The following is a 24,265-nucleotide window of genomic DNA, read 5'->3' on the forward strand; positions in this document are numbered from 1 at the left end:
GAGAGATTACATAACTAGCACTTTAGCCCAAGATGGGACAGTTGGCTTGCATGGACTCAGCACGCACAACTGTGGGAACCATCAACCGTGGCCGGACATCAGGAGGCACCGGACATGCAGGAGCAGGGCACCAGCATAACTGTCACTTCTGGGCTCCTTACTGGTACAGAAGAAAGAAAATGAGTTGTGTAGTTCCTGGTACTTGCTCAGTGTCCAATAAATGTTAGCTCCTGTCCTTCTTCTTGCAGGCACTTAGAAAAGAAAAAGGGGAACTTTCTAGAAATGTTAACCACTGTGCATTATTGAGTCAGCTCCCATAGTGAATATACACCATATTCAGATGAATCCTGTTGACTTAGTGGTCCTACTGGTTTCCAGCTGGCCCAAGTGGACGCTGGGCTCACTGCACCTAATGAATGTTAATTAATGGTGATGAAGCCCTTTGGGGAGAGGATTAATGACACAGTCCTCCTGTGCTTTCAAGTGGTTTTATAAGAAGCACGTACACAACAGAGTGAACACTTTGGAAAGAATGAATACAAATGAGAACCATCACTGCTTTGCAAGAGGAAAGTTTATTAGATTTACAAAGGGATTCGGGGACCCGCAAGGGAGGTCAAAGCAACAGAGAGAACCACAACACACGTCGTATGACACCTTCACAGCCCAGACCTGGCAGACCATCAGGTCACAGCATAACTACAAGAGAGCAGCCTTGAATGATGAGGGTCAGGTGGGCTGGGCTCAGTGCCGGGCCACACCTGGGCTCTTGCTCTCCTTCCAGATCGTGATTTATAGGGATGCCTGGGGCTGGCTCCTGTGGCTGATGCTCGTCAGAGAAGCAGGGCTGGCCCATCGATGGCCCCTCTGTCTTCATGCAATCCTCTTGCTGGCCCCTGGATATCTAGCACCCAAAGGTGTTGCAGGGCCCGCAGCGGGAGCGTGGGCCACACGGGGCGCAGGGATTGGTGACGCAGGGCCCGATGGGCTTGTCACACGCATTGGTCGTGGCGCAGGGGTTGCAGGGCAGCCTGGGAGACAGAATTAATAGCTCATCAGCACGAGAGGGATCATTTTTAAAAAGGAGGGAGGTCAACCCAAGGAGACAGAAAAAGCAGAAGCCATTCTCCAACATCTTAGGAAGCCAAGCCTTCTTCAGACTGTTCCTTCTACAAAGCTCTGAGACAGTGTCAGAGAAGAGCAAAGAAGACTGAGGGTGGGATTCCAGCCCTCATTCTATAACCCTGGAGCTATGGGGAAGTCCCTTCACCCCTCTGAGCCTCAGTCTCCCTGCCTGTAAGATGGGATTGGTAATACCTACCACACAGAATGTGTTCATGAAAACACTGTGTCATGCTCATATGTGAGTTGGCTATACTGTCCCCACTCCGCCTGCCTCGGATGATTCCAACAAGGATCAATGAAATAGTGGATTTGAAAGTGTGGTTTAAATCTGAAAGCGCTGCTCAAATACATGTGATGGTTGTTGAGTTTTGTTTTCCCTTTTGCTGTGACAGGCCAACCGTGAAGGTAGAAGGCTTTATTTACCCATCAGCCTCCAAAAGCTCACCAGCTGGAGAAAACAGTCAAGTCTCCTGAGTATCTTTTGGAAAAGAAAATACCTTTCGGCCAGGTAATGACAACAAAAAATTCCCTCTACGGTACACTATTGTAACAGAAACCTCTGATCTCTACAGACGTGCTGGCCTCTGAAACTTAACCCGAAAAGTCTCTGTTTTGTCCTTGAGTAGAACCATATATGTGCCTTGCAGGGATGATGTCTGCTGGCCACTCACTTGCAGTCCTCGCTCTCCAGCAGGCCCCGGTACGTGTTGATCTCGCACTCCAGCCGGGCCTTGACGTCCAGCAGCACCTGGTACTCCTGGTTCTGCCTCTCCAGGTCAGCCCGGATCTCGGCCAGCTGGGACTCCACGTTGGTGATCATGCACTGCACCTGGCCCAGCTGGGCGCTGTAGCGCGCCTCGGTCTCCGTCAGCGTGTTCTCCAGGGAGTCCCTCTGTGTGGGGAACACACGGAATGTCACAGAGCCGCTTCTCAGGGGGCGACTCCGTGGGACTCCAGGGAAGTCACGGGCTTCACCAGGTGAGGAGAGGGTGGGCAGCACCCCGAGCGACACCCACCAGGTTGTGCTGGGCCTGCAGCTCGATCTCCAGGGCGTTGACCGTGCGTCTCAGCTCGATGATCTCCGCCTGGCAGGACTGCAGCTGCTCCGCGCTGGACACCACCTGCTTGTTCAGCTCCTCGGTCTGAAACAGCACAGGGGACGAGACAGGGTGAGACCCTGCCTCGAGGGCCGCGAGGGGCCGAGGGGCCCGGGCGGCCGCGTGCTGAGATGCCCACCTGGGTGGTGAACCATTCCTCCACGTCCCTGCGGTTGGTCTCCACCAGGGCCTCATATTGGCTCCTGGTCTCGTTGAGCACGCGGTTCAGGTCCACGGTGGGGGCCGCGTCCACCTCCACGTTGAGGCGGTCTCCGATCTGGCAGCGCAGGGTGTTGACTTCCTGAAGGAGGAAGGGAGAGGAATGAACTCAGGAAAAAAAGTCTGTCAGTAAACTCTCTTTGAGCAAGTTCAATATGATGGGAAGAAGTTTGCAATGAATTTAGGAAATATGAGTTGAGGCCCAGTTGATGTAGAACCAGCTGAGTTACTTCTGTGTGATACAGGCCTCTTACCTGAGTGTCTTCTCATCTGCATGATGAGGCTGCTTGAAAAAGTGATTGCTAATGCTTCTTCCCAATCCAGGATTCTATCATTTCTTTCTGATTTTCCCTTTGCTCAGTGATAAGCCTGGTATGGTAACTGGTTTATAATTATTGCTACTTCAATACAGAGAAACCAGGCATAACTCCTCCCATTTATTTCCTGGTCTTCTGCCATTATATAGTGTATACATAGTTTCCTCTTCTACGTTAGCCAACTTGACAATACATTATATTTTTAAAAATCTAATGTTTGATACATGCATCTGACATCCTCTATTACATTCAACCATGAGGTCTGAATCACCCATTATTTCAGTTCCTTCATCTCTCATTTTTCCCATTCACCCACCCACCCACCCATCCATTCACCCACCCACCCATCCATCCATTCATCCACCCACCCATCCATCCATCCACCCCCCCATCCATCCACCCATCCATCCACCCATCCACCCACTGGGTTCTAGTATCTAGGTGACATATAACATGAGGGAGTTTGCTGTCTTCTTCCAGTCTTAGTCCTTCATTTGTCACCTTCAAAAGCTAATAGAACTTGTCAAATAGTAGAAAGTACTTTAAATATCTTTGTGTGGACTTTTGGCCGTATATCTGGCCCCAAGGGAAAATAAGTCAGCTGACCACATTCTTTTAGGTGAAAGAGGTAAGCTTATGAGCCAGTCCCTGAAAATTCCCCCAAGAGGGTTTTGAGCAAGCAGCAAACTGTTGTGTTAGTTCTAAGACGCTTAGTAAAGACCGACCTTATCCTGCTTGGGGGAGGTATGGAGTGCTCCATTTGGGATGATGGGGGCTGGGACTCCCTCACCTGCTCATGGTTCTGCTTGAGGCTCAGCAGCTCCTCCTTCAGGGACTCCACCTGGGCCTCCAGATCGGACTTGCACAGAGTCAGCTCATCCAGGATCCTGCGCAGGCCGTTGATGTCTGACTCCACCAGCTGCCTCAAGCCCATCTCCGTCTCATACCTGCACACATGCCAAAAGGTCAACGGGAGTGAAAAAAAAAAAAAGACTTTTTTTCCAGGGCTTTACTTGGCTGGCCCAGTCGAATTAATTACATTTTGCAGGTTTTTGAATTTCTAAAAAGTTTTTTGGAAGGGAAAAAAATGCTACCATGCTGAATGAAAAAAGACTTATTTCTTCCCTGAGACCCACAGGGAAGGTATTGGTTGGGGGCCTATGTACAGTCTTAATCTGATATTAACTGCATTTGTTCTAAGAACCCCATGTACAGGCTGCTATGGATTAGGCCTTGTCTTCTTGCCTCTTTCAGTGAGTTGGTGAACTTCATAAGCCTGTTATATAGATTGTCTTACCATCCTTTCCAACCACCTTGAAAGCAAACTGATGTAATGAAAGCATTGAATTAGAAATCAGAACCATGGATAGATTCCTTAATGTCTCTGAGCCTTGACGTCTTCATCTATACAATGGAAACCAAACTAACACTTCACAGGTTGGTCCAAAGATGTAGAAATGGCATAATAATTACAATTACATTGTAAGCTATAAAGTCCCTTAAACATGCAAAGGATTCTTATGATTGTAATGATCACACCTAGAAAAAAGTCATTCGCTAAAATGGATTTTGCTTCCTATTTTTGTGATTTAGTAACTTTTTTCTGACGGGCTGATAGTGGTGAACCTACACTAAGAAACAGGTGTGAAATTCACTTTTAACCTGGGCCCACATATTAAGTTGAAAAAGAGAATGGGTGGGTGGTTTCTTGCACTCCTTAAAAGGAGGCTTAAAATGCAACATTCTTGTATTCAGTGAGGAAACTGACATTTAACCTGGCTAACCCAATGCAAGAATCCTCCCAGGGTCACCCCAGACATCTGCTTGCTCGCACCCAGGACCGAGTTCATCAGGTCATAAGTCAGCCTGTGTGTTACTAGAGTGCTCTGATCCTCAGAAAAACCTTACTTGGTTCTGAAGTCATCCGCAGCCAGTTTGGCGTTATCAATCTGCACCACCAGCCTGGCGTTCTCAGACTTGCTGCACAGGATCTGGGGACAGGATTCATTATGAAATGAGTTATACTGAGAAGGAACGCCTGTGCCTTAAAGTGAAAAGCTTTTTTTTTTTTTTTTCCAAGCACACATTCTTTCCAAATAGCTTTGAGTCTTTTCAGATTTTCAGTTTGGGAATAAAAGGAAGATGAACCAATTAATAGCACCGTTCATTTCAAAACTAAAACAGTCAAGGGGAAATGTGCCCTTAGTCATTAATTCTTCCTCTCTTTGGTCTGCCTCTGGCTTCTTGCAGGAATTGAGCAAACTGGGTAATGAGCCTCACTTAGGGTGACCTGTGTCCCAGTTTGCTTAGAAATAGGGGGTTCTTGGGGCGCCTGGGTGGCTCAGTGGGTTAGGTGTCCGACTTCATGTCAGGTCATGATCTCGCAGTTCATGAGTTCGAGCCCCACGTCAGGCTCTGTGCTGATGCCTCAGAGCCTGGAGCCTGCTTAGGATTCTGTGTCTCCCTTTCTCTCTGCCCCTTCCCTGCTCATGCTCTGTCTCGCTCTGTCTCTAAAAAATAAATAAATGTTAAAAAGAAAGAAAGAAAGAAAGAAAGAAAGAAAGAAAGAAAGAAAGAAAGAAAGAAAGAAATAGGGGGCCCTTGGAAGGTTAAGCCCAGAAGAATCCCAGCCAAACCAGGACAGGTTGGTTTTCCTACCCTTACACCCCTTTACTCCAGCCCTGCTGACCTCTTTCCACTCCCCCTCATATTACCCTTTTCCATGCTTTTGTACAAAGCTCTCTCTCTATCTGGAATGCCCTGGGATATCCTTGCCCACCCAGCAAGACCCCTTGAATGACCCACATTCCCCCTCCACCCCGCCCCCAGCTCCCACAGGGGGTCACATCCCCCGTGCATGCCCACAGTACTTTGCACGTAGCCAGGTACACTTCTCACCATGTGTTTCCATGTCTGTCTCCCCTATTAGACTGCGAGCTCCTGAAGGAAAGAGACTAGACTATCTTACTCTGAACTTCATCCCCCACTCAAGCACTGTGCCTTGTGTTCAGTAAATATGGGCAAATGAATACATGATCTTCAAATTGCATGGCCCCTTTTCTGGCATTCACTTTGTCAGCACTACTGAGCAGTGACCAGTCAATCTCCTTGGAGAATCAAAGGCTTGTGCCACTGGATATAAACTATTCATCCATCAAAGCCTACTCAGATATTCCTCTTGTGGGAAGCCCTCCCTGACCTACAGCATGTATTAAGTCTCTCTCTCTATGCTGACTCTATACTTATCCCCACTTCTGCTCCTGCATTTCTGACCCTGAATTCTCACATGCATGCTTGCTCTAGTGGATGGTACAGGGCCTGTGTATATTAGTGAGGCTTATGGGGTCAACAGCTCTTTTGCTTTGCTATGGACGTAGTCTCTTGCTACAGCTTTGAAAGGCTTTAAATATTTGAGGATCTACTCAGGAAATTCCTAGCTGAACTAATTCAGGTGCATGCTTTTTTAAGCCTACAGGCCTATAGGCCTAAAAACAAGACCAGGATATCATAACAGAACTAAAAAATCAGATGCTCTGGTTTTAGGTAAGAAACATCTTACCTGTCTGATGCCTTATCCTACCCCAGTCTGCATCCTTCCTATAGAGCTTCCCAAACAGATTTCCTAAGATGTCCTACCTAAGCCAATGAAGTCAATGTCTTTATTGGTGTAGCTTTGAACAGCCTTAGATCCATTAAGAAGTTGGTGCGTTAAATTTAAATAGTTAACCTGGGGCGCCTGGGTGGCTCAGCTGGTTGAGCTTCCGACTTGGGCTCAGGTCACGATCTCACGGCTTGTGAGTTTGAGCCCCACGTTGGGCTCTGTGCTGACAGCTCAGAGCCTGGAGCCTGCTTCCTATTCTGTGTCTCCCTCTCTCTCTGCCCCTCCCCGCTCACACTCTGTATCTCTGTCTCTCTCGCACAAATAAAAACACATTCAAAAAAATTAAACAGTTAACTAAGTCGGCAGTGTGGTGCCCACCCCCTCACCTTCTGCTGGAGCTCCTCGATGGTCCGGAAGTAGGACTGGTAGCTGGGGCACACGAAGGGCACCTGCTGCTGGCACCACTCCCGGATCCTGGTCTCCAGCTCCGCGTTCTCCCGCTCCAGCTGGCGCACCTTCTCCAGGTAGCTGGCCAGGCGGTCGTTCAGGAACTGCATGGTCTCCTTCTCGCTGCCATTGAAGGAGCCCTCGCAGAACCAGCCGCAGTTGCCCACGTTGGCGGGGATGTTGCAGGCCCCGGGCAGGGTACAGGTGTGGCAGCTGGGGGGCACGCAGGGCCGGGTGCAGCAGGTGGAGCGGCAGCTCAGGTTGGGAAGGCAGAAGTTGTAAGGCATGGTGCTGGAGGGCTTTTCAGCAGAGCTCTGAAGGTCAGTTCCAAAGGCTGATTCCTCTCTCTGGTGTAAGCCCTGGTCCTGTCCAGAGCTTTATATTCTGTCAGCAGTGGGTGTGGTGACCACATGCAGCATTACCCACCTTTTACCTTATTTACCCATTTTTCCACTTGTTATTTAGCCACCTCACACGAGTCCTTCACCTCATAAAACGTTTTACTCTGGCTTCCTGCTAAGTCAGGACTCCTCGCCAATTATGCTGGTTGGTTAAGTAAGACCTTCAAAGTGACCAACCCATGACCTTGTCAATAGCAGCGCTTATTCATAGGGTTTTGAGTTAGAGTGACAGCTGTCCCCTGTCCCCCAGAGATGGAGGCACTTCTGTGCCTCTTTCTCCTAAAGGAGGAAACACTTGTGCCTCATCCAGCTCCCATTCAGTGAGGGCTCTGTGAGGAAAGCCACTTAAGGAAGCCTGCCTGGAAACTGGACTGTTCAGTAGGGAATCCTGGAAGCTGAGACCAGAGCAGACCTGTGAGGCCATCCTGTTCAACAGCCCTTTGCCCTTGCATGCGGACCAGTTGGAGGCAACTCTCTGCTCTCCTTAGAGGGGCTGCAGGAAGCCCCTCCACCCACCACCAGACTCCATTTCTACTGTTACTCAGTGGTCAGCAACGTTAAGGAAACAAACAACTTGGTAGTACCCACCCTGCATGAAGAATTTATTGTGTGCTTACACACAACGGGAGTGTTATCGGAATGGCACCGGATTCCTGAGGACCACTGTTCGATGCACCTCATATGCATTATTTCCTCCCGGCCTCACAAAACCCTGCAGGGTTTGTAGAGGAGGACCCCAAGCCTCTGAGAGGTTGCCTGTGGTCCCAGGGCTCCCACACTGTGAGCCAGCATTCCAACCCAAACCTCTCTGACTCCAACAGCCACGCTGTCTCCATCACACCGTCTCTTCCAGTCTCCTCACTACTGACTTGCAATAATGCGCAAATGGATTGAGTTCAGTGAAGCTCAGTCACTACCAGACACTATCCCCTCCTACATTAGAGTGGGCCAAGAAACAAAAGCCTGTTCTCCATCAAAGAACCAAAGGTCCTTTCCATTCTAATGGAAGGAAGTCTGCTAAATGAACAAGTGTAATACCTGCTAAAAGCTTGAAAAAAAAAAAAAAAGAAACCTTTGGTTGATTTGACAGAGAAACATCTGAGCCCAGTTCTCCAAAGGATGTGATCCTGAAAAACCACCACGCCATGACATGCTTAGTAACATCTTTGACCATCAATATATTTCTGCCCCGGTGCTATTCCAGATGGAGATATGAACTATGAGCACTTTACGTTTCATCTATCAGCACTCAAAATAGGACAGAGACACCTTAAAGCAATTCCTTCTGGAAGCTATGTGCAAATTCCTCCTGTATAGCCACCGCTCACATCACCTCTTCTACAAAGCTGACCTCACACTCTGGGACACTTTCTTTTGGTTAGCCTCATTGAAGACAAATCTTCATCTTCTGAGAGTGTGTCTCCTTTTGAAACTCACCAGATATCATTTGGAACCAAGCCTAGTAAGTGGGATAAGCAACGGAATTTGGTAGCATCTTTAATGGGTCAGAAACACATTGGGACTGTAAAATAACAATGTACTTTTTCTTGGGTGATTCTGAAAGTCATTGCCAACATGAAGCTTCAGATCTGCTCCCATAAAGGGCAGCGAATTTGGAGTAAGTGTGCAGTCTCCCAGAAGGTAATGCTTTGAAGACACTGACATCCTTACCCACGTTCACAATCCACAATTCTCTGCCTCTCCTGCCTGAATCTCTACATTTAGAGAGAGATCGGACGGGCGTGCTAGTTTAAAATCAGTACCAATAACATAAAACAAATAGCTTTCATCAGATTCATCAGCTTTTCTGTTTCGCTCCTTCTTCTATTTCTCAACATTCCAAAGAGGAAAACCGAGACAATGGCACTTTTTTAAAGAATAGGAGAGATGCTGTATTCTGGATTGATAAATATGTCCGCAGGGATTCCTAAACCATGATGGCAGCTTCTGCCTCAGAACAAAATGACCCAGAGATAAGTACCCTGAATCTTCAAAAGTGGAGGGCAGAGTTTAGAAAACATGACTACTCCCACCTCTTGAGCAAAAATAACCATGATTGCTGCATAGCTACATGGTAATTAGATTATAATAGCTGAGAGGACTTGGGTTTATTTAGAAAAGAGCCAAGTTTTATCTCCCAAGATTTCTGGAAGGCAGTTGTTTTTTATTTATTCCACTTACTGTGTGCTTGAATCCTTCCCTTTACATAAGCAATGTCATTGTCTCTAGTTAATGACCCTTCAATAAACATGATGAGCAGATCAAATCCTAACAAACAAAAAAGTTTTAGACCTGCCTGTGTAATTGTGGCAGACGCCACGGTAAGGCTTCTGGTCTCCAGATGTGAGAAAATTGCACTTGAGGTTAAAAGATACTATTTATTATGGAAGCCAAGACTATATCCGTGGGAGAGATCACATGCCAACCCACCGGAGGCACTCAACCACAGAGTGGATTCAGGGCAGATCTACTGAGACCATCCATCCTCCCATGGCAGAACTTTAAAGGTATTAGGAAGCCTCCCTCCTCCTTCCCAAAACCATCTTCTCTGATGGCCAGGTACTGGCACTTGAAATTCTCACCAAGAGAAATATAAATTGCATTACTTGGGAAATGCAAAGTAACATACTGGGCCACTTACAGATTAATTCTATTTTAATGTAGACAAATGGCAAGAAGAGACCAGGAGTGCCATTGCTGGGCACACATAGACCAAGATACTGATGTTTGCCTAAGAGATGAAGAGTTATTCACTGGAAAATCCGAAAAGCAGAAACACTGTTCATTACCAACCCTAGCCCACCCTGCTGGGCCAGCCCCCGTTAGAGCTGCTTATAAGAACAAGATATAGGGCTTCCATAGACTATTCCATAAAAGTGTCTATTGCCAGTTTATCAACCACTCAGTCTTACCACATTGAAGGGAGCAATTGTCATGGTGATCCAGGAATTAAACCAACAGGTTTGGCTTGGCTTTGGGAAGATGTTCAAACAAGATTTTCAATGAGGAACAAGCAGAGGAGGATATGCAGAATGAGCTAGGTCAATGCTAATATGGGCTGATCAAAATGCACCCCGAAATAGGATTCAAAGCCCATCACTCAAATCCTCTCCAGGACTGCTGTTCTGTCCCTTACACTCAGTCTTCGACTCCCAGTGGGAATGGAGTTTGGAGGTCCTTAAGGGACCAAGCCAAATCATAAAAATGCAAAGCTCATCAGTATGTTAACTCTATCCAGTCTAGAATAGAGAAGTCAAGAAGAATGTGAAAAAAAATCCAAGACAATATAACTTAATGGTCCTAATCTGTGAAAGCTGGATTCAGGAACCACTCAGAGAAGGAATGAACACCTATTTATGTGACTGCTCTGCATACCAAAGGGAAGAGCAGGTGCTAAAACATTTTGAGAGTTCCACAGAGAGGGCACCTGGGTAGCTCATTCAGTTAAGCCTCTAACTTCGGCTCAGGTCATGATCATGGGTTTGAGCCCATGTTGTGTCGGGCTCAGCACTGACCGCTCAGAGCCTGGAGCCTGTACAGATTTTGTGTCTCCCTCTCTCTCTCTCTCTCTCTCTGCTCCTCCCCCACTTGTTCTCTCTCTCTCCCCCCATCTCTTTCTCTCTCTCTCAAAAATAAATAAACACTTAAAAGAGTACACAGAAGATAAAGCAAAGTAAGCTTCATGTTTAGTATGAATACATTGTGTTGAACTTTTGTGTTAAGTTCACTATTAAGTTGGTAACTTGAAAAAGATGTGAAAGTCACTGAACTATGACTTCTTTCCTCAGCAACCTATAGACCCTGCTCTCTCTATGGTCACCAGTGATCTCCCTATTACTATGTCCACTGACTTGTCTGAATTCTCCTCTTTCTCTCCCTTCAAGAGAGACAATATCTTCACCTAATTGAAGCCTAGTGTAAACCATAGAATACTGTAAGTGGAATAAATAAGGAACCATAACACTAATGAGGATTCATGAGAAGGATGCCATTGACCATTCCCTCATCAAAACCCCAATTTCTTTTGACTTCTTTTTTTTTTAATTTTTAATGTGTATTTATTTTTTGAAAGAGAGAGATGGAATGTGAGCAGGGGGTGGGGGGGGGGGGCAGAGAGAGAGGGAGACACAGAATCTGAAGCAGGGTCCAGGCTCTGAGCTGTCAGTACAGAGCCCGATGAAGGGCTCAACTCATGAACCGTGAGACCATGACCTGAGCCGAAGTCAGACGCTTAACCAACTGAGCCATCCAGGCACCCCTTTTTTTACTTCTGTGTTGCTTCAGCTTCCCACTCCCAACTGCTTTTAACCAGATATCACCTCTCTCCTTGGGGACTGGGCCAAATCAAAAAGGAACCTCACGTCAGGGATTTTGGAGAGCCTGAGGCCACTCTGTCATTTCTACCAGTGGTTCCCAAGGTTGTCCATAGTGTAACATCATCCCCTTGACAGTCTTAACAACTCCTATGGTTCTAACTGATCATCTCTGTTTAGGTAACTCTCTGACGTCTCTCCCAAATCCAGTCATTCTCTTCCAGCCTTCTCCACTGGAGCCCCACTGGTGTTTCATTTTCTCAGGCTCAAAAAATGTCTCTCATGTTGACCCAAAGCAGGTATTCAATCAGTACTAGTTTCCTTCCTTCCCTTTCCATTGTTCCTCTACCCCGAATTTGCTTCCACATCCCAGGCTGTGCCTCTGAAATCCACCCCACCCTTGGCTCCCCAACCACCACCCCCATCTCTGTCCTGTTGTCTCTCACCAGCCCCCCAATGATTCTTCCTTCTTTTCCACCCAATCTCACCAACTTCTAGGACTCATCACAACCCGCCTTATACATAGCTCTCGATAGATCATATACCAAACTTCCTTACAAAGAAATCTCACAGATAACCATGAAAAGCACTGCCAGATATGGTGCTCCATGACTACTTTGCAGTTTCATCATCAGCCACTACATTTATGCTTTGCTCCAGTTAGAAATTGGTCTGTCAAGCTCTAGACACATTTCCTGCTTCCTCTTCTCCTTACCAGGCAAAGTTCATGTTTGGGAAAACTTTCCCTCTTGTCAGACCTGCATATACTCATCTGTCCAAACATACCTCATCAAACTTCGTTTCAGAATTATGCTAATATCATACAGTAATCGTTGACTGAAGTTGGAACAAGGGAAGTATATTAAGTTTTAATAACCTTCTCATGAATCCTCATTAGTGTTACTGTTCCTTTATTCCACTTACAGTATTCTGTGGTTTACACTGGGCTATAACTGGGTGATGATACTGTCTCTCTTGAAGGATAGGCAGACAGTATTTATATGAACAGAATATTTGGGTTTTCAAAGCTCTGATTGAGCACTACCTCCTCTCTCTTTTTACCACTCTCTCACACTTAAACTATAAAAATAATTCCTGAAATCATATAGTTTTTCTCTCATAGGTCAGAAATGTATCATTCTTTACTTACACCTTTCTTGAGCCACATGGATGTTTGTCTGCATAAGGGTTGTCTCTTTGTCTTGTCCATTCTAGACTGTGAACATGCTGTGGGCCAGGACCAGGGCTCATTTATTTGTGTATTCTCAGTGCTCCACATGGAGCATACAGAACAGATGGTTGGTTGCAGTTGTGTAGGTTAGATAGGGTCAAATCGAATGAAGACTTGACACAGTGACCAAGAGAATTGAGAGCTCTAATAATTCAGATATGAATCACGTGGGGGGTAGGGTTCATGTCTGTTGGGGGAGACAATGAGCACTAGTCTTTCTTGAAATTATAAGAAATAAAATGATACAGAAGTTACAGAAGAACATTGTAGATAGGAGAGAAGACCTAGAGGAAAGAGGGAACTTGAAAAGAGGGGGAGGTGGGGAGATGCGCTTACCTGCATTTAAAGGGTCTTTAGATTACGAAGTGTTGGGTGTAACAAGTGGGTAACAAGAGGAACCAGTTTGATGAAGATAAGTTTCAGTCCAATTAAATGTGATGTGGCAGCCTAGTATCAAGTGAAACTGTCCTATGGGCAACTAAAGACCTGGGACTTGAATGAAAATGAGAGCAAGATTCGGAGTTCTCAGCATAGAGGTGCTAGTTCTTCCTGAACAGAGATGGAGGAGAAAAAAACACAGCTGAGGATCTAGGCATTTCCTCCAATTGGGACAGAAAGGAGAAGGCAGGCTAATCAGGAGCTGGAAAATGGGTAGCAGGAGGTATAACGAGAGAACCCAGAGTGTGCTGGTTTATGGAAATCATTGAAGGCACGTCTTCAGGGAAAGGCAGCTATCTACAGTGGGGATGCAGGTACAGTTGACAGGTTGAAAGGAGAGGGTAGCTGCTCTTTGAGCAGTTTCTTCAGAAGCTGGTCTTTAGGCAGTTTAGGAGAAAGGGGAACAGAAAACCAACCCCTGAATGATGAGGATGACCGTGGGAAATAGCAGTCAGATCTGGGGAGGACTCAGTATTGCCAAGCACCCTGCAGCCAAGGAAAGAGGGGCATGAGTGTTGGAGGCCAGGTTTCCTTCATGGTCGCCCCTTGGCAGGAGCTTCCCAGGAGAACAGTCCCTCCCCCCGCCAGCAGTATTTACCAGTGGAGCATAATGGCTGGGGTTAGTCATTTAACCTATTTCATCCTAACAAAGGGACGTTTTTATGAAATAGCCACAACAGGTACTTTACAGTGCATAAATATGAATGAGAAACACATTTACTATGCCAGAGAAATGAAGTTTATTGGGAAGTAAATGAAGTAGCTTCCTTGCATTCCAGAGAATACCAAAGAAGCAAGAAAAACAGGAAACATAATACATACAGGAAATGCCCTAAAAGTAATACCTGGAGCTCAGATACCATGGAGCTGGACATCTTCAGAAACAAAGACACTCGAACTTCAACAGAAAGGGATTTCCCAGACATTGGAAGTTAACCATGTGTGCCTTTGCTTGTTGAATCTGGAAGGCATTTTCATGTCTAGAGATATCATATTTGGCATGGCTAGGCTCCAAAGAAGGCAAGACCCGAGGACCTTTCCTTTGCTTGATCAGAGTGGCTTCATTGTTGTCTTCAAAGAGGGTGCAAGTTCTTAAATTAAGAGCAACGCGTTTGAGAGGCACCACAGGACCCGCAGGAATTGCCACAAGCGTTGGTGGTAGCACATGGGTTGCAGGGAAGCCTGGGAGGACACAGAGGTTTAGAGCGGGTTGGGGATGGTTGTGGAGAGAGCCCTAAGGTGCCTAATGAGACAACCCATGAATTCTCAGTGCTCGGAGATAGTTGGAATCAAATTTGATTGCCATCGAATCCTTCTCCCCATCCCAGAATGCCATGTGCTGAGGTGGAAATTGTCCTTTTGAAAAATGTTACGCTCTTGAGCTCCCCTGAAAACAATACACGCTGTCTTACCCAACAGTTATTGTTGCAACAATCTGTCCACCACCACCTCTCTATCGTTAGCTCCCTGATGCAGGGGATGTATGCCCTTCACCTCTGACCTTCCTTTTCTGCTTAACTGTCACATCATGGACTCTATACATGCACGTTGTTCTGTGAGTTGAAAACGTGGCCGCCATGTGTATGCTCACAATATCTTGTAGTCCCACCACATGTCCTCCAGAGTTCTTTGCCTCGCACTCACTTGCAGTCCTCGCTCTCCAGCAGGCCCCGGTACGTGTTGATCTCGCACTCCAGCCGGGCCTTGACGTCCAGCAGCACCTGGTACTCCTGGTTCTGCCGTTCCAGGTCACAGCGGATCTCCGCCAGCTGGGACTCCACGTTGGTGATCAGGCACTGCACCTGGCCCAGCTGGGCGCTGTAGCGCGCCTCGGTCTCCGTCAGCGTGTTCTCCAGGGAGTCCCTCTGTGTGGGGAACACACGGAATGTCACAGAGCCGCTTCTCACGGGGCGACTCCGTGGGACTCCAGGGAAGTCACGGGCTTCACCAGGTGAGGAGAGGGTGGGCAGCACCCCGAGCGACACCCACCAGGTTGTGCTGGGCCTGCAGCTCGATCTCCAGGGCGTTGACCGTGCGTCTCAGCTCGATGATCTCCGCCTGGCAGGACTGCAGCTGCTCCGCGCTGGACACCACCTGCTTGTTCAGCTCCTCGGTCTGAAACAGCACAGGGGACGAGACAGGGTGAGACCCTGCCTCGAGGGCCGCGAGGGGCCGAGGGGCCCGGGTGGCCGCGTGCTGAGATGCCCACCTGGGTGGTGAACCATTCCTCCACGTCCCTGCGGTTGGTCTCCACCAGGGCCTCATACTGGCTCCTGGTCTCGTTGAGCACGCGGTTCAGGTCCACGGTGGGGGCCGCGTCCACCTCCACGTTGAGGCGGTCTCCGATCTGGCAGCGCAGGGTGTTGACTTCCTGAGGGAAGAAGAGGAAGAAATGAACCACGGAAATGGATCTGCTGTATATCTTCCTACTGTAGGAAAGTGAGCACAACCCTGCCAAAAATGTATATCCTGATCATTCCCAACGACTGACACAGATACGATGTAGGATTAGACCCAAATAGGGATCACATCAATATATTTCCCCCCAAAACTGAAAAAAGCTCACATTTCCAATAAGACTTAAGTCCGAACTCCCCGGTCTGTGCAAATCCTACCTCATTTCCCAACTCACCCCTATAGGTAATGCATGCCCAGCCATATCAATCCATGTGCCAAACTCTAATACACCTGCTCCTCCACTTCTGTGTCTTTGCTCAGTCTCTTCCCCCAGATTGAAACATCCAAGTGTGAAAGCCTCCTCCTTCCCATGACATGTCTCTGAGAACATTCCCTGTCTCCTTCCAGGTAGACTGGACTATTCCCTGCATATGTTGCTCATACTTCTCATATGGAACTACTTTCCTCTGCCCGTATTCTACCATTGTTTGTACATAGCCATCTGCCTAGACCACTGGGAGCCCGTTGAAGAGAGGGAACATGTCTTAGTTCTTTTTTTCCTTCCATCTCTACCACCAAATTTAAAAACTAACAGTGAGCAGCAGTGAGCAGGGCTCAATAAATGGATGCCTTTTCTCAGCATCTCCAACACCTGTCCAACCTCACCCAGTTGCTGGAGAATAAGCAACCCACCTCCCTACATGCTATGGGTATAGTATCATCATTCTCTGAAGAGTCTTGAGTTCTTCAGAGAAGACTCCCAGCTCAAGAAGCCTGATGGCACTTGCCTCCTGGTTGCTGATGCTAAAGGCTTGGATCTGAAACCTACTTTTTTTTTCCTTTTCCTCTCACCTCCTCGTGGTTCTTCTTGAGGCTCAGCAGCTCCTCCCTCAGGGACTCCACCTGGGCCTCCAGGTCAGACTTGCACAGGGTCAGCTCGTCCAGGATCCTGCGCAGGCCGTTGATGTCCGACTCCACCAGCTGCCGCAAGCCCAGCTCCGTCTCGTACCTGCACACACAGATCAGAAAGGATGAGGCAGGAAAGAAGCCGGTCCCCTGTTCTGTGTCTTGTGTGCATGGACTGGCCTCCATCTCTTTGAGCTGGTACAGTTTTCTCCCCCTTTTCTTCCATGTTTCCCTCAAGCTCTGCGCAAATAGATTGGAGAGGCCCCTGACTCACCCTAACACCAGAAGGTCCCCACAAGAACTCATGAGATGGAGTCTCTCATTTTCCTCTCAATTTGGTTGGTTAATATACCACCACTCCCCATAGAACAGTCTCTGTCAATCTCTGAATTTGGGGATTTAAGAAGGCCTTCCAGAGATAGCAATATAGGCTGAAGTGCACACAGCATATGAGTCTGGATCTCTGTTTGAAACCAGTTTTAGATAAAGCCGGGCTTCAGAAGAGAAATCAAAAGGGAAAAATGGCTGCCTCTCCCCTTCCAGGAAATGTTAGTCCCACGGGGCCATGAGAGAGCCATAAGTACCTTAGGGGTCACCTAGCCTAAAAGTCTCAACCTACTTGGTTCTGAAGTCATCAGAGGCCAACTTGGCGTTGTCGATCTGCACCACCAGCCTGGCATTCTCAGACTTGGCACACAGAATCTGAAAACAAGATTCTACTGTGAGGGCCACTTGAACTTGAGAATGTCTTATTGTTCAAAGACAGTCAGCTGCTGCTGTGCCCCCACATGGCACCCCCTCACCTTCTGCTGGAGCTCCTCGATGGTCCGGAAGTAGGACTGGTAGCTGGGGCACACGAAGGGCACCTGCTGCTGGCACCACTCCCGGATCCTGGTCTCCAGCTCCGCGTTCTCTCGCTCCAGCTGGCGCACCTTCTCCAGGTAGCTGGCCAGGCGGTCGTTCAGGAACTGCATGGTCTCCTTCTCGCTGCCATTGAAGGAGCCCTCGCAGAACCAGCCGCAGTTGCCCACGTTGGCGGGGATGTTGCAGGCCCCGGGCAGGGTACAGGTGTGGCAGCTGGGGGGCACGCAGGGCCGGGAGCAGCAGGTGGAGCGGCAGCTCAGGTTGGGAAGGCAGCAGTTGTAAGGCATGGTGCAGGGAGAGGTGATGGAGAGCAAGTAAGCTAATCTAGGTGGATGTGGTGAGGTTTGAGTTTCTCCTTCCTCCATGGTCCTTTTATACCCTTAATGGTGGGTGGGGGTTGGCATACAGCATAATTTCCTTTCCTAATGCTTCAGCTAATTTTTTTCTCCAAAATATGCTAGTTAGATGCCTGCAAAGAGTCTCCTCAACCCATAAAATTATTCCATTTAGCTTGTGTCACACCAGGTTCCTCATGGGTGCTAGTGGTTGGTGAAATCAGAATTTCATCAGATGGCTTCAAAGGAGACAGAATCATCACAACCCCAAATGGCTCTCTCCATTACTCAGAGGGTAGGACAGCCAGGGACATGGGGTGGAGTTGTTTGGAACTCCTCACCCATGAGGTTATGCCACTAGATTCCCTGGAAAGAGAGTCTGGAGTGAACAGTCTTCCAAGGGGCTCTCTTTTCCCAGTCCTACCCATGGTTCAGTGTTTGGTTCAACTTGACTTCATAGCAGAAATTTGTCCTGCATTAGTTGCAAGAAACCTGGGCCCTACTTATGAGAGTATTAATTGGGGCTGTGGAAATTTATCAATACATGGAGATTGAAAATAATGGAGTGTTCGTGGATGGGAAGTAAAACTGGCTGAATGGGTGGGAATAGCCCTGAAGCAGATATCAGCAAACTAGGGCCCACAGACCAAGTTCTGCCTCCTGCCTTTCTTTCTAAATATAGTTTTATTGGCACAGCCATGTTCATTTATGTAGGTATTGTCTATGGCTGATTTTGTTCTACAATGGCAGAATTGAATAGTTGTAACAGGGACCATATGGTTTACAAAGCCTAAAATATTTAGTCTCTGGCCCTTTATAGAAAAAGTTTACCAAACTGTACTGAAGCAACAATCCTCCTAAAGATGAGAAGGAGAAGAAATATCTAGAAGGAAAATTATGCCTGGACTAGTCCATAGAGAGAGTTCAAGTGGCAATGTTGAAGCATAAATTTGAAGCATAATACTTCGGACTCAACAAGAATAGAAAAACCAGAATGAGGAGCTCAGAGCTATCTTTGTGTGCATGGTGACCTTATCTCAAAGTCTCTGGAAATTTCTCTCTCCTCGTTCCTAGACTTAATCCTCTTTGTGAGAGTATCATACGTCCCTAGAGTTTTGACTCTGCCAACCTGAGATGCTCCCAAAACCAGTCACAATGCCCATGAGAACGCACCTTCACTCTGTCGTCCCTAAGAAGTGACACCATCCCTGATGTGTGGGTGCCTCTCTATCACCTGTGGGGTCAGATACCCTTGGACCCTTCCAAATTCCTGGGAGTCTCCCTATTGCCCAATAAAGAATCTTAACGAAGTAGCCCTCCTCATCTCACCTTCTGTTCCTTGTCACTCTGTCTGTCCTTTATTCCACACAGAAACAAAATCACGGGGGGCGCCTGGGTGGCTCAGTCGGTTAAGCGTCGGACTTCAGCTCAGGTCACGATCTCGCGGTCCGTGAGTTCGAGCCCCGCATCGGGCTCTGGGCTGATGGCTCAGAGCCTGGAGCCTGCTTCCGATTCTATGTCTCCCTCTCTCTCTGCCCCTCCCCCGTTCATGTTCTGTCTCTCTCTGTCTCAAAAATAAATAAACGTTAAAAAAAAAAAAAAGAAACAAAATCACGGTTCAGACAGAAGTCCCAAAAAATTATTTGTGGAACACAATATGAGTCATTTATGAAGGATGTGCCCAGATTTCAAAGGCAGTATCAAGGTAACAGAAAAGCACACACTTGGAGCTAAACCACCTGAGTTCACATTCTTACCGATGAGATGAGCTCCAAGAAGTGAGTTCCCCTTTTTCACTCTTGTTTTCTTCATCACTTAAATTTAAGTAGGAATAATGCTGCCCACCTCATAGTTCTGTTATAAAATTTAAGTAATGTATCGTGTGTGAATATGGTTGGGGGTGAGACCAGTGATTCTTTCTTTAACTTTTATCCTTCCTAGTGTTGGCCAGATGGCCCAGACGTAGAATTTTTTTGAAAATTCAATTCTGTTGAGCAGACACATGGGTACATTGCCCAGGCCAATCCAATGGTGATAATACCTCATTCACCTACCTTGCGAACACTAGGGACATAGAACTAAATTCATGAATTAATCAACAAAAACACAAATTTTAACATTGACTTGGTAGCCAGAATAGGAAGTTGGCAGAGGGCACACTGTGCCTACATTCTCTGCTAGGTTACTGATCTTGTGGGTTTGGTTATCTTGTCTGGGGTGGTTTTTGAGAGGACAAGTTCTCTACATGGAGATTGTATTGCCACCAAAGCCTCCTTTCTTATATTGGCATTGAAATGGGCTCTACTCATTTTCTGAGATTTCCCCAGCCTTGCATTTCTGTGCTAGCATCCATAATAATGATGACAGTGGTTTTGGTGATACTGATGATGTTACTTACCACTTCATGAGTACTTATTCTGTGCCAAACAAGCTAGGTGCTAAGAGTTATGGCACATTTCTTATTTGACCCTCTCAACAACCCTATAATATCGGTCTATAAAATTATTCCCATTTTACGGATAAATTAACAGATTAGGGAAGGCTCAGAATTTTCCCAAGACACAAATAGTAAGTGGCAGAGTTGGGATTTAAACAATTCATTGTCTAACTCTTGAGCCCAAATACCTAAACACAATGCAAACATTTGGCACAGAAATTTCTCTGATTTTTTAAGGGGAAGAAAATCTTAGATTCCTTTCTTCCCACTGCCCCTCTCTTTATCATTTTTGCTTCTGATTCCCTCTGGGACCCTATTCCCAACCCTTTCCCAACCCCATCAGTTTTCCAAAGCCTTGTCTGCCCAAGCAGCCCTTTCCCTCAGCTACTTTTTATGGTACCCTCTTGAACCAAAACCAAGTTACACTTATTACTTTTCTCCACAGGGAAATGGTTGTCCTTTTGCATTACTGATTGATACGTCCAGATTGGAGATTACACTGCCTCTTCTTAGCATCTAAACAAATCAAAATGCACAATGGCAGGACCTAAGGTGATTTAGAATCTGAGAGACAGGCTTTTTGCCTCACCCTGAACTTTTAGCCCTGTAAAAGTCCACCTCTCAGAAGTAAGATCTATTTTCTAAGAATCAAAGAATTCTAAAGCCAGAAAGACCTGAATTTATGGAGAAGAAAACTGATGTCCAAATGGCGAGGCAGGAAAGTAATGAGTATCAATATGTCATTTCCTCATCCGGTAGTCTACTAGAACCCTTCACGTATGGTATTCTACCCTCACCCCAAACTATGAATGTTTCAATGCCATTATTGTCACCATATATCAGAGATAAATAATCTGAAAAGAAGTGAACTTGCTCAAAATGATACAAGTAAGTAGACTTGAGTCTGCTGGGCCCTCACTGTGAGGTAGAGAGATGAGACACTGGCCAGGGTGTGACAAAACACGAGAACTAGAAGAAAACAAAGAGGTGAGCTCATGAATTCCAATGTCAGCTCTGAGCATGATGGCAAGACACACCTAGGCTTCCTGCATATTGCTTTGCTCCTCAGTAAACTGGAGGTTAAAAAGTGACAAATCCCACAAGCTTGTGATGAGGCGTGCCTCCTGGAAGTAATGAAATGGGCTTTTACAGAGAAAAATGCTATGCGTTCCTGGACCATCCTGCTCTTCCTGAAGACACTGACAGTAGCCTCAGGCCTCAAAGAACTCAGTGAATGACTTTGACCCCAGATATAAGGATGCAAAAAAGTGCCTTAGCTTACCCATAGCAAATACAAAATTTTCAAGGAAACAGGAAAAGAACCAGCAAAAATATTCAGGACACAAGCTTGGAGTTGGATCAAGTCTCTGAGGATGATATTCCCAGTGGGCTAAGAGCTCAGACCAGGACAGCCAAGAGCCAATAAAACAGGTCACCAAAGAGCACTGGGCATGCCAAATGAGAAGGGCCTTGGGGCCCATCAGAAGATGGGTCTGGAGACAAAGAGCATCAGATAATGCTGAATAGAACACGTACACCAGGTGCAGAGCTAGGTGGGGGACTTAAAGAAAGAAACAATGGTGTGAAAGACAATAGGATGGTATACAAATTCTACCATTGGGCAGGAAACAACAACAAAAATGACTAGGTTCTCTATTCTTAAGAAGCTTGTCTATGTGTTAAGTCATCAATAATCAAAATAATAACCCTGATAAAAATGTCTGGCTTGCAAAGTGTTTCCAGGAACACAATCTTCCATGATCCTCTTGGCAAGTGTATAAAGCAGGTAGAGAAGAGATTGTTACCTCCACTTTAAGGAAACTGAGGCTCAGAGAAGCTATGTGTCTCGTCCAAGGACACAGAGTAGGTGAGAGGATAAGCGAGAACCAAAACCCTGGTTTTGGCAAGTGGGTCACAACCTTGCTCATTAGAACCCCCAGTAGAGATTCTAAAACTCCTAGTGGCCAGGCTGTGTCCCAGACCAATTAAATCAAGCTTTCTAAGGACAAACTCAGTCTTCAGCACTTGTTTAGTACCCCAGGTGATTTCAAAGCACCACCAAGGTTTAGAACCACTGTCCTCATGTGTGATGATGATGACAGAGTACTTGCCAACAGTTTAAAAGCCACATGGGAGTGCTTAAGGGGATGTAGAGCACATTTATTTACAAAATTAAGGTTTAACTCTAAGGATTGAGATTTGTTTTGAAAGAACATGACAATTTGCAGATCCAAAAAGCTTTGCCTCTGGCCAGAATCTTCCTTTGTTCTAATGATGGCCTCTCTGTTCAAATCATGTTTGGAGCTTTATGTTTTGGCAATGTATGTATCTTTTTAACATCCAGTTTGTTGATAGAAAACCTTTGTCTTTTAAGGATGGATTTGATTTTTTGGAAGCCATTCAACAAGAAACCTTGTGAAAAAGATAAACAATCAACTTAGATAATTAAAACAACAATAACACCAGGGCACCTAGGTGACCCAGTGCATTAAGTGTCCGACTCTTAATTTCAGTTCAGGTCATGATCCTGTGATTCGTGGGATAGAGCCCCACGTAAGGCTCTGCACTGACAGTGCAGAACCTACTTGGGATTCTCTCTCTCTCCCTCTCTTTCTGCCCCTCCCCTGCTTATGCTCTCTATCTCTCTATCTCTCTCAAAAATAAATGAATAAAGCTTTAAAAAGGAAAAACCCTCCATATGTGGCTTATAATTGATTCAAAAGCAAACTTTTTGGGTTTTTTTAGAGAATGCACAAGGTGAGGGAAGGGCAGAGAGAGAGAGAGAGAGAGAGAGAGCATCCCAAGCAGGCTCCATGCTCAGTGCAGAGCCCAACATGGGGCTTGATGGGTGACCCTGGGATCATGACTTAAGCCAAAAGCAAGAGTCGGAGGCTCAACTGACTGAACCACCTAGCTGTCCTCAAAAGTTAATTCTTAAAGAGACTTGCCAAAATTAAGTTGGAATCTTTATGTAGGGAACAATTTTGAAGAATATCATTGACCTGGATGTATTCATTCTGCTCTGATTTTTAAATCATTCTTCATACTCTATAGTGGTGTCATGTGCACCTATAACTAGAACCTGTTTCAAATATCATAAATGCTAATAACCAACTGTGATTTGAGCAAGTTTCCAAAGTTCAGTTTCCTCATCTGTTAAAATGGGTTTAATTTGAAGCATTTTATAAAGATTAAGATTAGTTCCTAGTGTTTTGCCTAACCCAGAGCTGATATTCAAAAGATGTTCGCCATATTAGTTCCTTATTGCTACCATCACAAATCACCACAAATTTACTGGCTTAAACCAATACAAATATATTATCTTAAACTTCTATAGGTCAAAAGCCTAACATAGGTCTAAAATCAAAGTTTTACTCTCACTGGGAGTAAAAAAAATTTTTTTAATTACAGTAACATCAACAAGAATAAAATACTTAGGAATAAATGTAACCAAGGAGGCAAAAGACTTGTATGCTGAAAACTGCAAAACATTACCAAAAGAAAATCAAGAAGATACAAATAAATGGGAAAACCGACAGTCTTTTCAACAAATGGTGCTGAAAAAACTGGATACTCACAGGCAAAGAATGGAGCTAGACCCTTACCTCACACCATATGCAAAAATGAACCCCAAATGGATCATAGACCTGAATGTAAGAGCTAACATTATAAAACTCTTAGAAGAAACCATAGAGGAAAATTGCATGACATTGGGTTTGGCAATGATTTCCTGGCCATGGCACCAAAAGCACAGATAACCAAAGAAAAAATAGGTAAAATAAACTCCAGAAAATTTAAAAGCTTTTAAATTTCACTATCAAGAGAATGAAAAGGCAATCCACAGAATGGAAGAAAATACCTGCAAATTATATTCCTAATAAGGAATTAATATCCAGAATGCATAAAAAGCTCCTACAACTCAATAACAACAAAACTAAATGACCCAATTAAAAAAAAAAAACGGTCAGAAGACCTGAATAGACATTTCGCCAAAAACATGCAAATGGTCAACAAACACATGAAAAGATGCTTCAGCATCACTAATAATTAGGAAAATGCACATCAAAACCACAGTGAGGTACCACTTCACACCCACTAGGATGGCCATTGGCAAAACAAAAAACAAACAAAAAACCC

General features: G+C 45.9%; 2 protein-coding genes across 2 annotated transcripts; both read right to left on the reverse strand.

The window, feature by feature from the left end:
* Nucleotides 1-904: 904 nt before the first annotated feature.
* Nucleotides 905-7,096, reverse strand: LOC122206151 (keratin, type I cuticular Ha3-II). Its single transcript, XM_042915043.1, has 7 exons — nucleotides 6,746-7,096; nucleotides 4,667-4,749; nucleotides 3,549-3,705; nucleotides 2,362-2,523; nucleotides 2,142-2,267; nucleotides 1,797-2,017; nucleotides 905-1,031 (listed from the first exon to the last, which is right to left on the reverse strand). The coding sequence occupies exons 1-7, from the start codon at nucleotides 7,091-7,093 to the stop codon at nucleotides 905-907; spliced, it is 1,224 nt and encodes a 407-aa protein (XP_042770977.1). The 5' UTR covers nucleotides 7,094-7,096.
* A 7,190-nt stretch (nucleotides 7,097-14,286) lies between these two features.
* Nucleotides 14,287-17,658, reverse strand: LOC122206149 (keratin, type I cuticular Ha1-like). Its single transcript, XM_042915038.1, has 7 exons — nucleotides 17,296-17,658; nucleotides 17,112-17,194; nucleotides 16,439-16,595; nucleotides 15,399-15,560; nucleotides 15,179-15,304; nucleotides 14,834-15,054; nucleotides 14,287-14,371 (listed from the first exon to the last, which is right to left on the reverse strand). Exons 1-7 carry the CDS (start codon nucleotides 17,641-17,643, stop codon nucleotides 14,287-14,289), a joined length of 1,182 nt encoding a protein of 393 aa, XP_042770972.1. The 5' UTR covers nucleotides 17,644-17,658.
* Between the last annotated feature and the right edge of the window lie 6,607 nt (nucleotides 17,659-24,265).

This window comes from Panthera leo, chromosome E1 (genome assembly GCF_018350215.1).
Source record: "Panthera leo isolate Ple1 chromosome E1, P.leo_Ple1_pat1.1, whole genome shotgun sequence".
NCBI classification, from domain to species: Eukaryota; Metazoa; Chordata; class Mammalia; order Carnivora; family Felidae; genus Panthera; species Panthera leo.

Coding starts and splice junctions, on each gene's coding strand:
- LOC122206149 (XM_042915038.1), bottom strand. CDS start 17,643: ATGCCTTACAACTGCTGCCTTCCCAACCTGAGCTGCCGCTCCACCTGC. Junction 16,596..17,111: donor TCTGATGACTTCAGAACCAA/GTAGGTTGAGAC, acceptor CTGTGTGTGCAG/GTACGAGACGGAGCTGGGCT. Junction 15,055..15,178: donor TGCAGGCCCAGCACAACCTG/GTGGGTGTCGCT, acceptor TTCCCCACACAG/AGGGACTCCCTGGAGAACAC.
- LOC122206151 (XM_042915043.1), bottom strand. CDS start 7,093: ATGCCTTACAACTTCTGCCTTCCCAACCTGAGCTGCCGCTCCACCTGC. Junction 2,268..2,361: donor AGGAATGGTTCACCACCCAG/GTGGGCATCTCA, acceptor GTGCTGTTTCAG/ACCGAGGAGCTGAACAAGCA. Junction 1,032..1,796: donor CTGGAGAGCGAGGACTGCAA/GTGAGTGGCCAG, acceptor TCTGTCTCCCAG/GCTGCCCTGCAACCCCTGCG.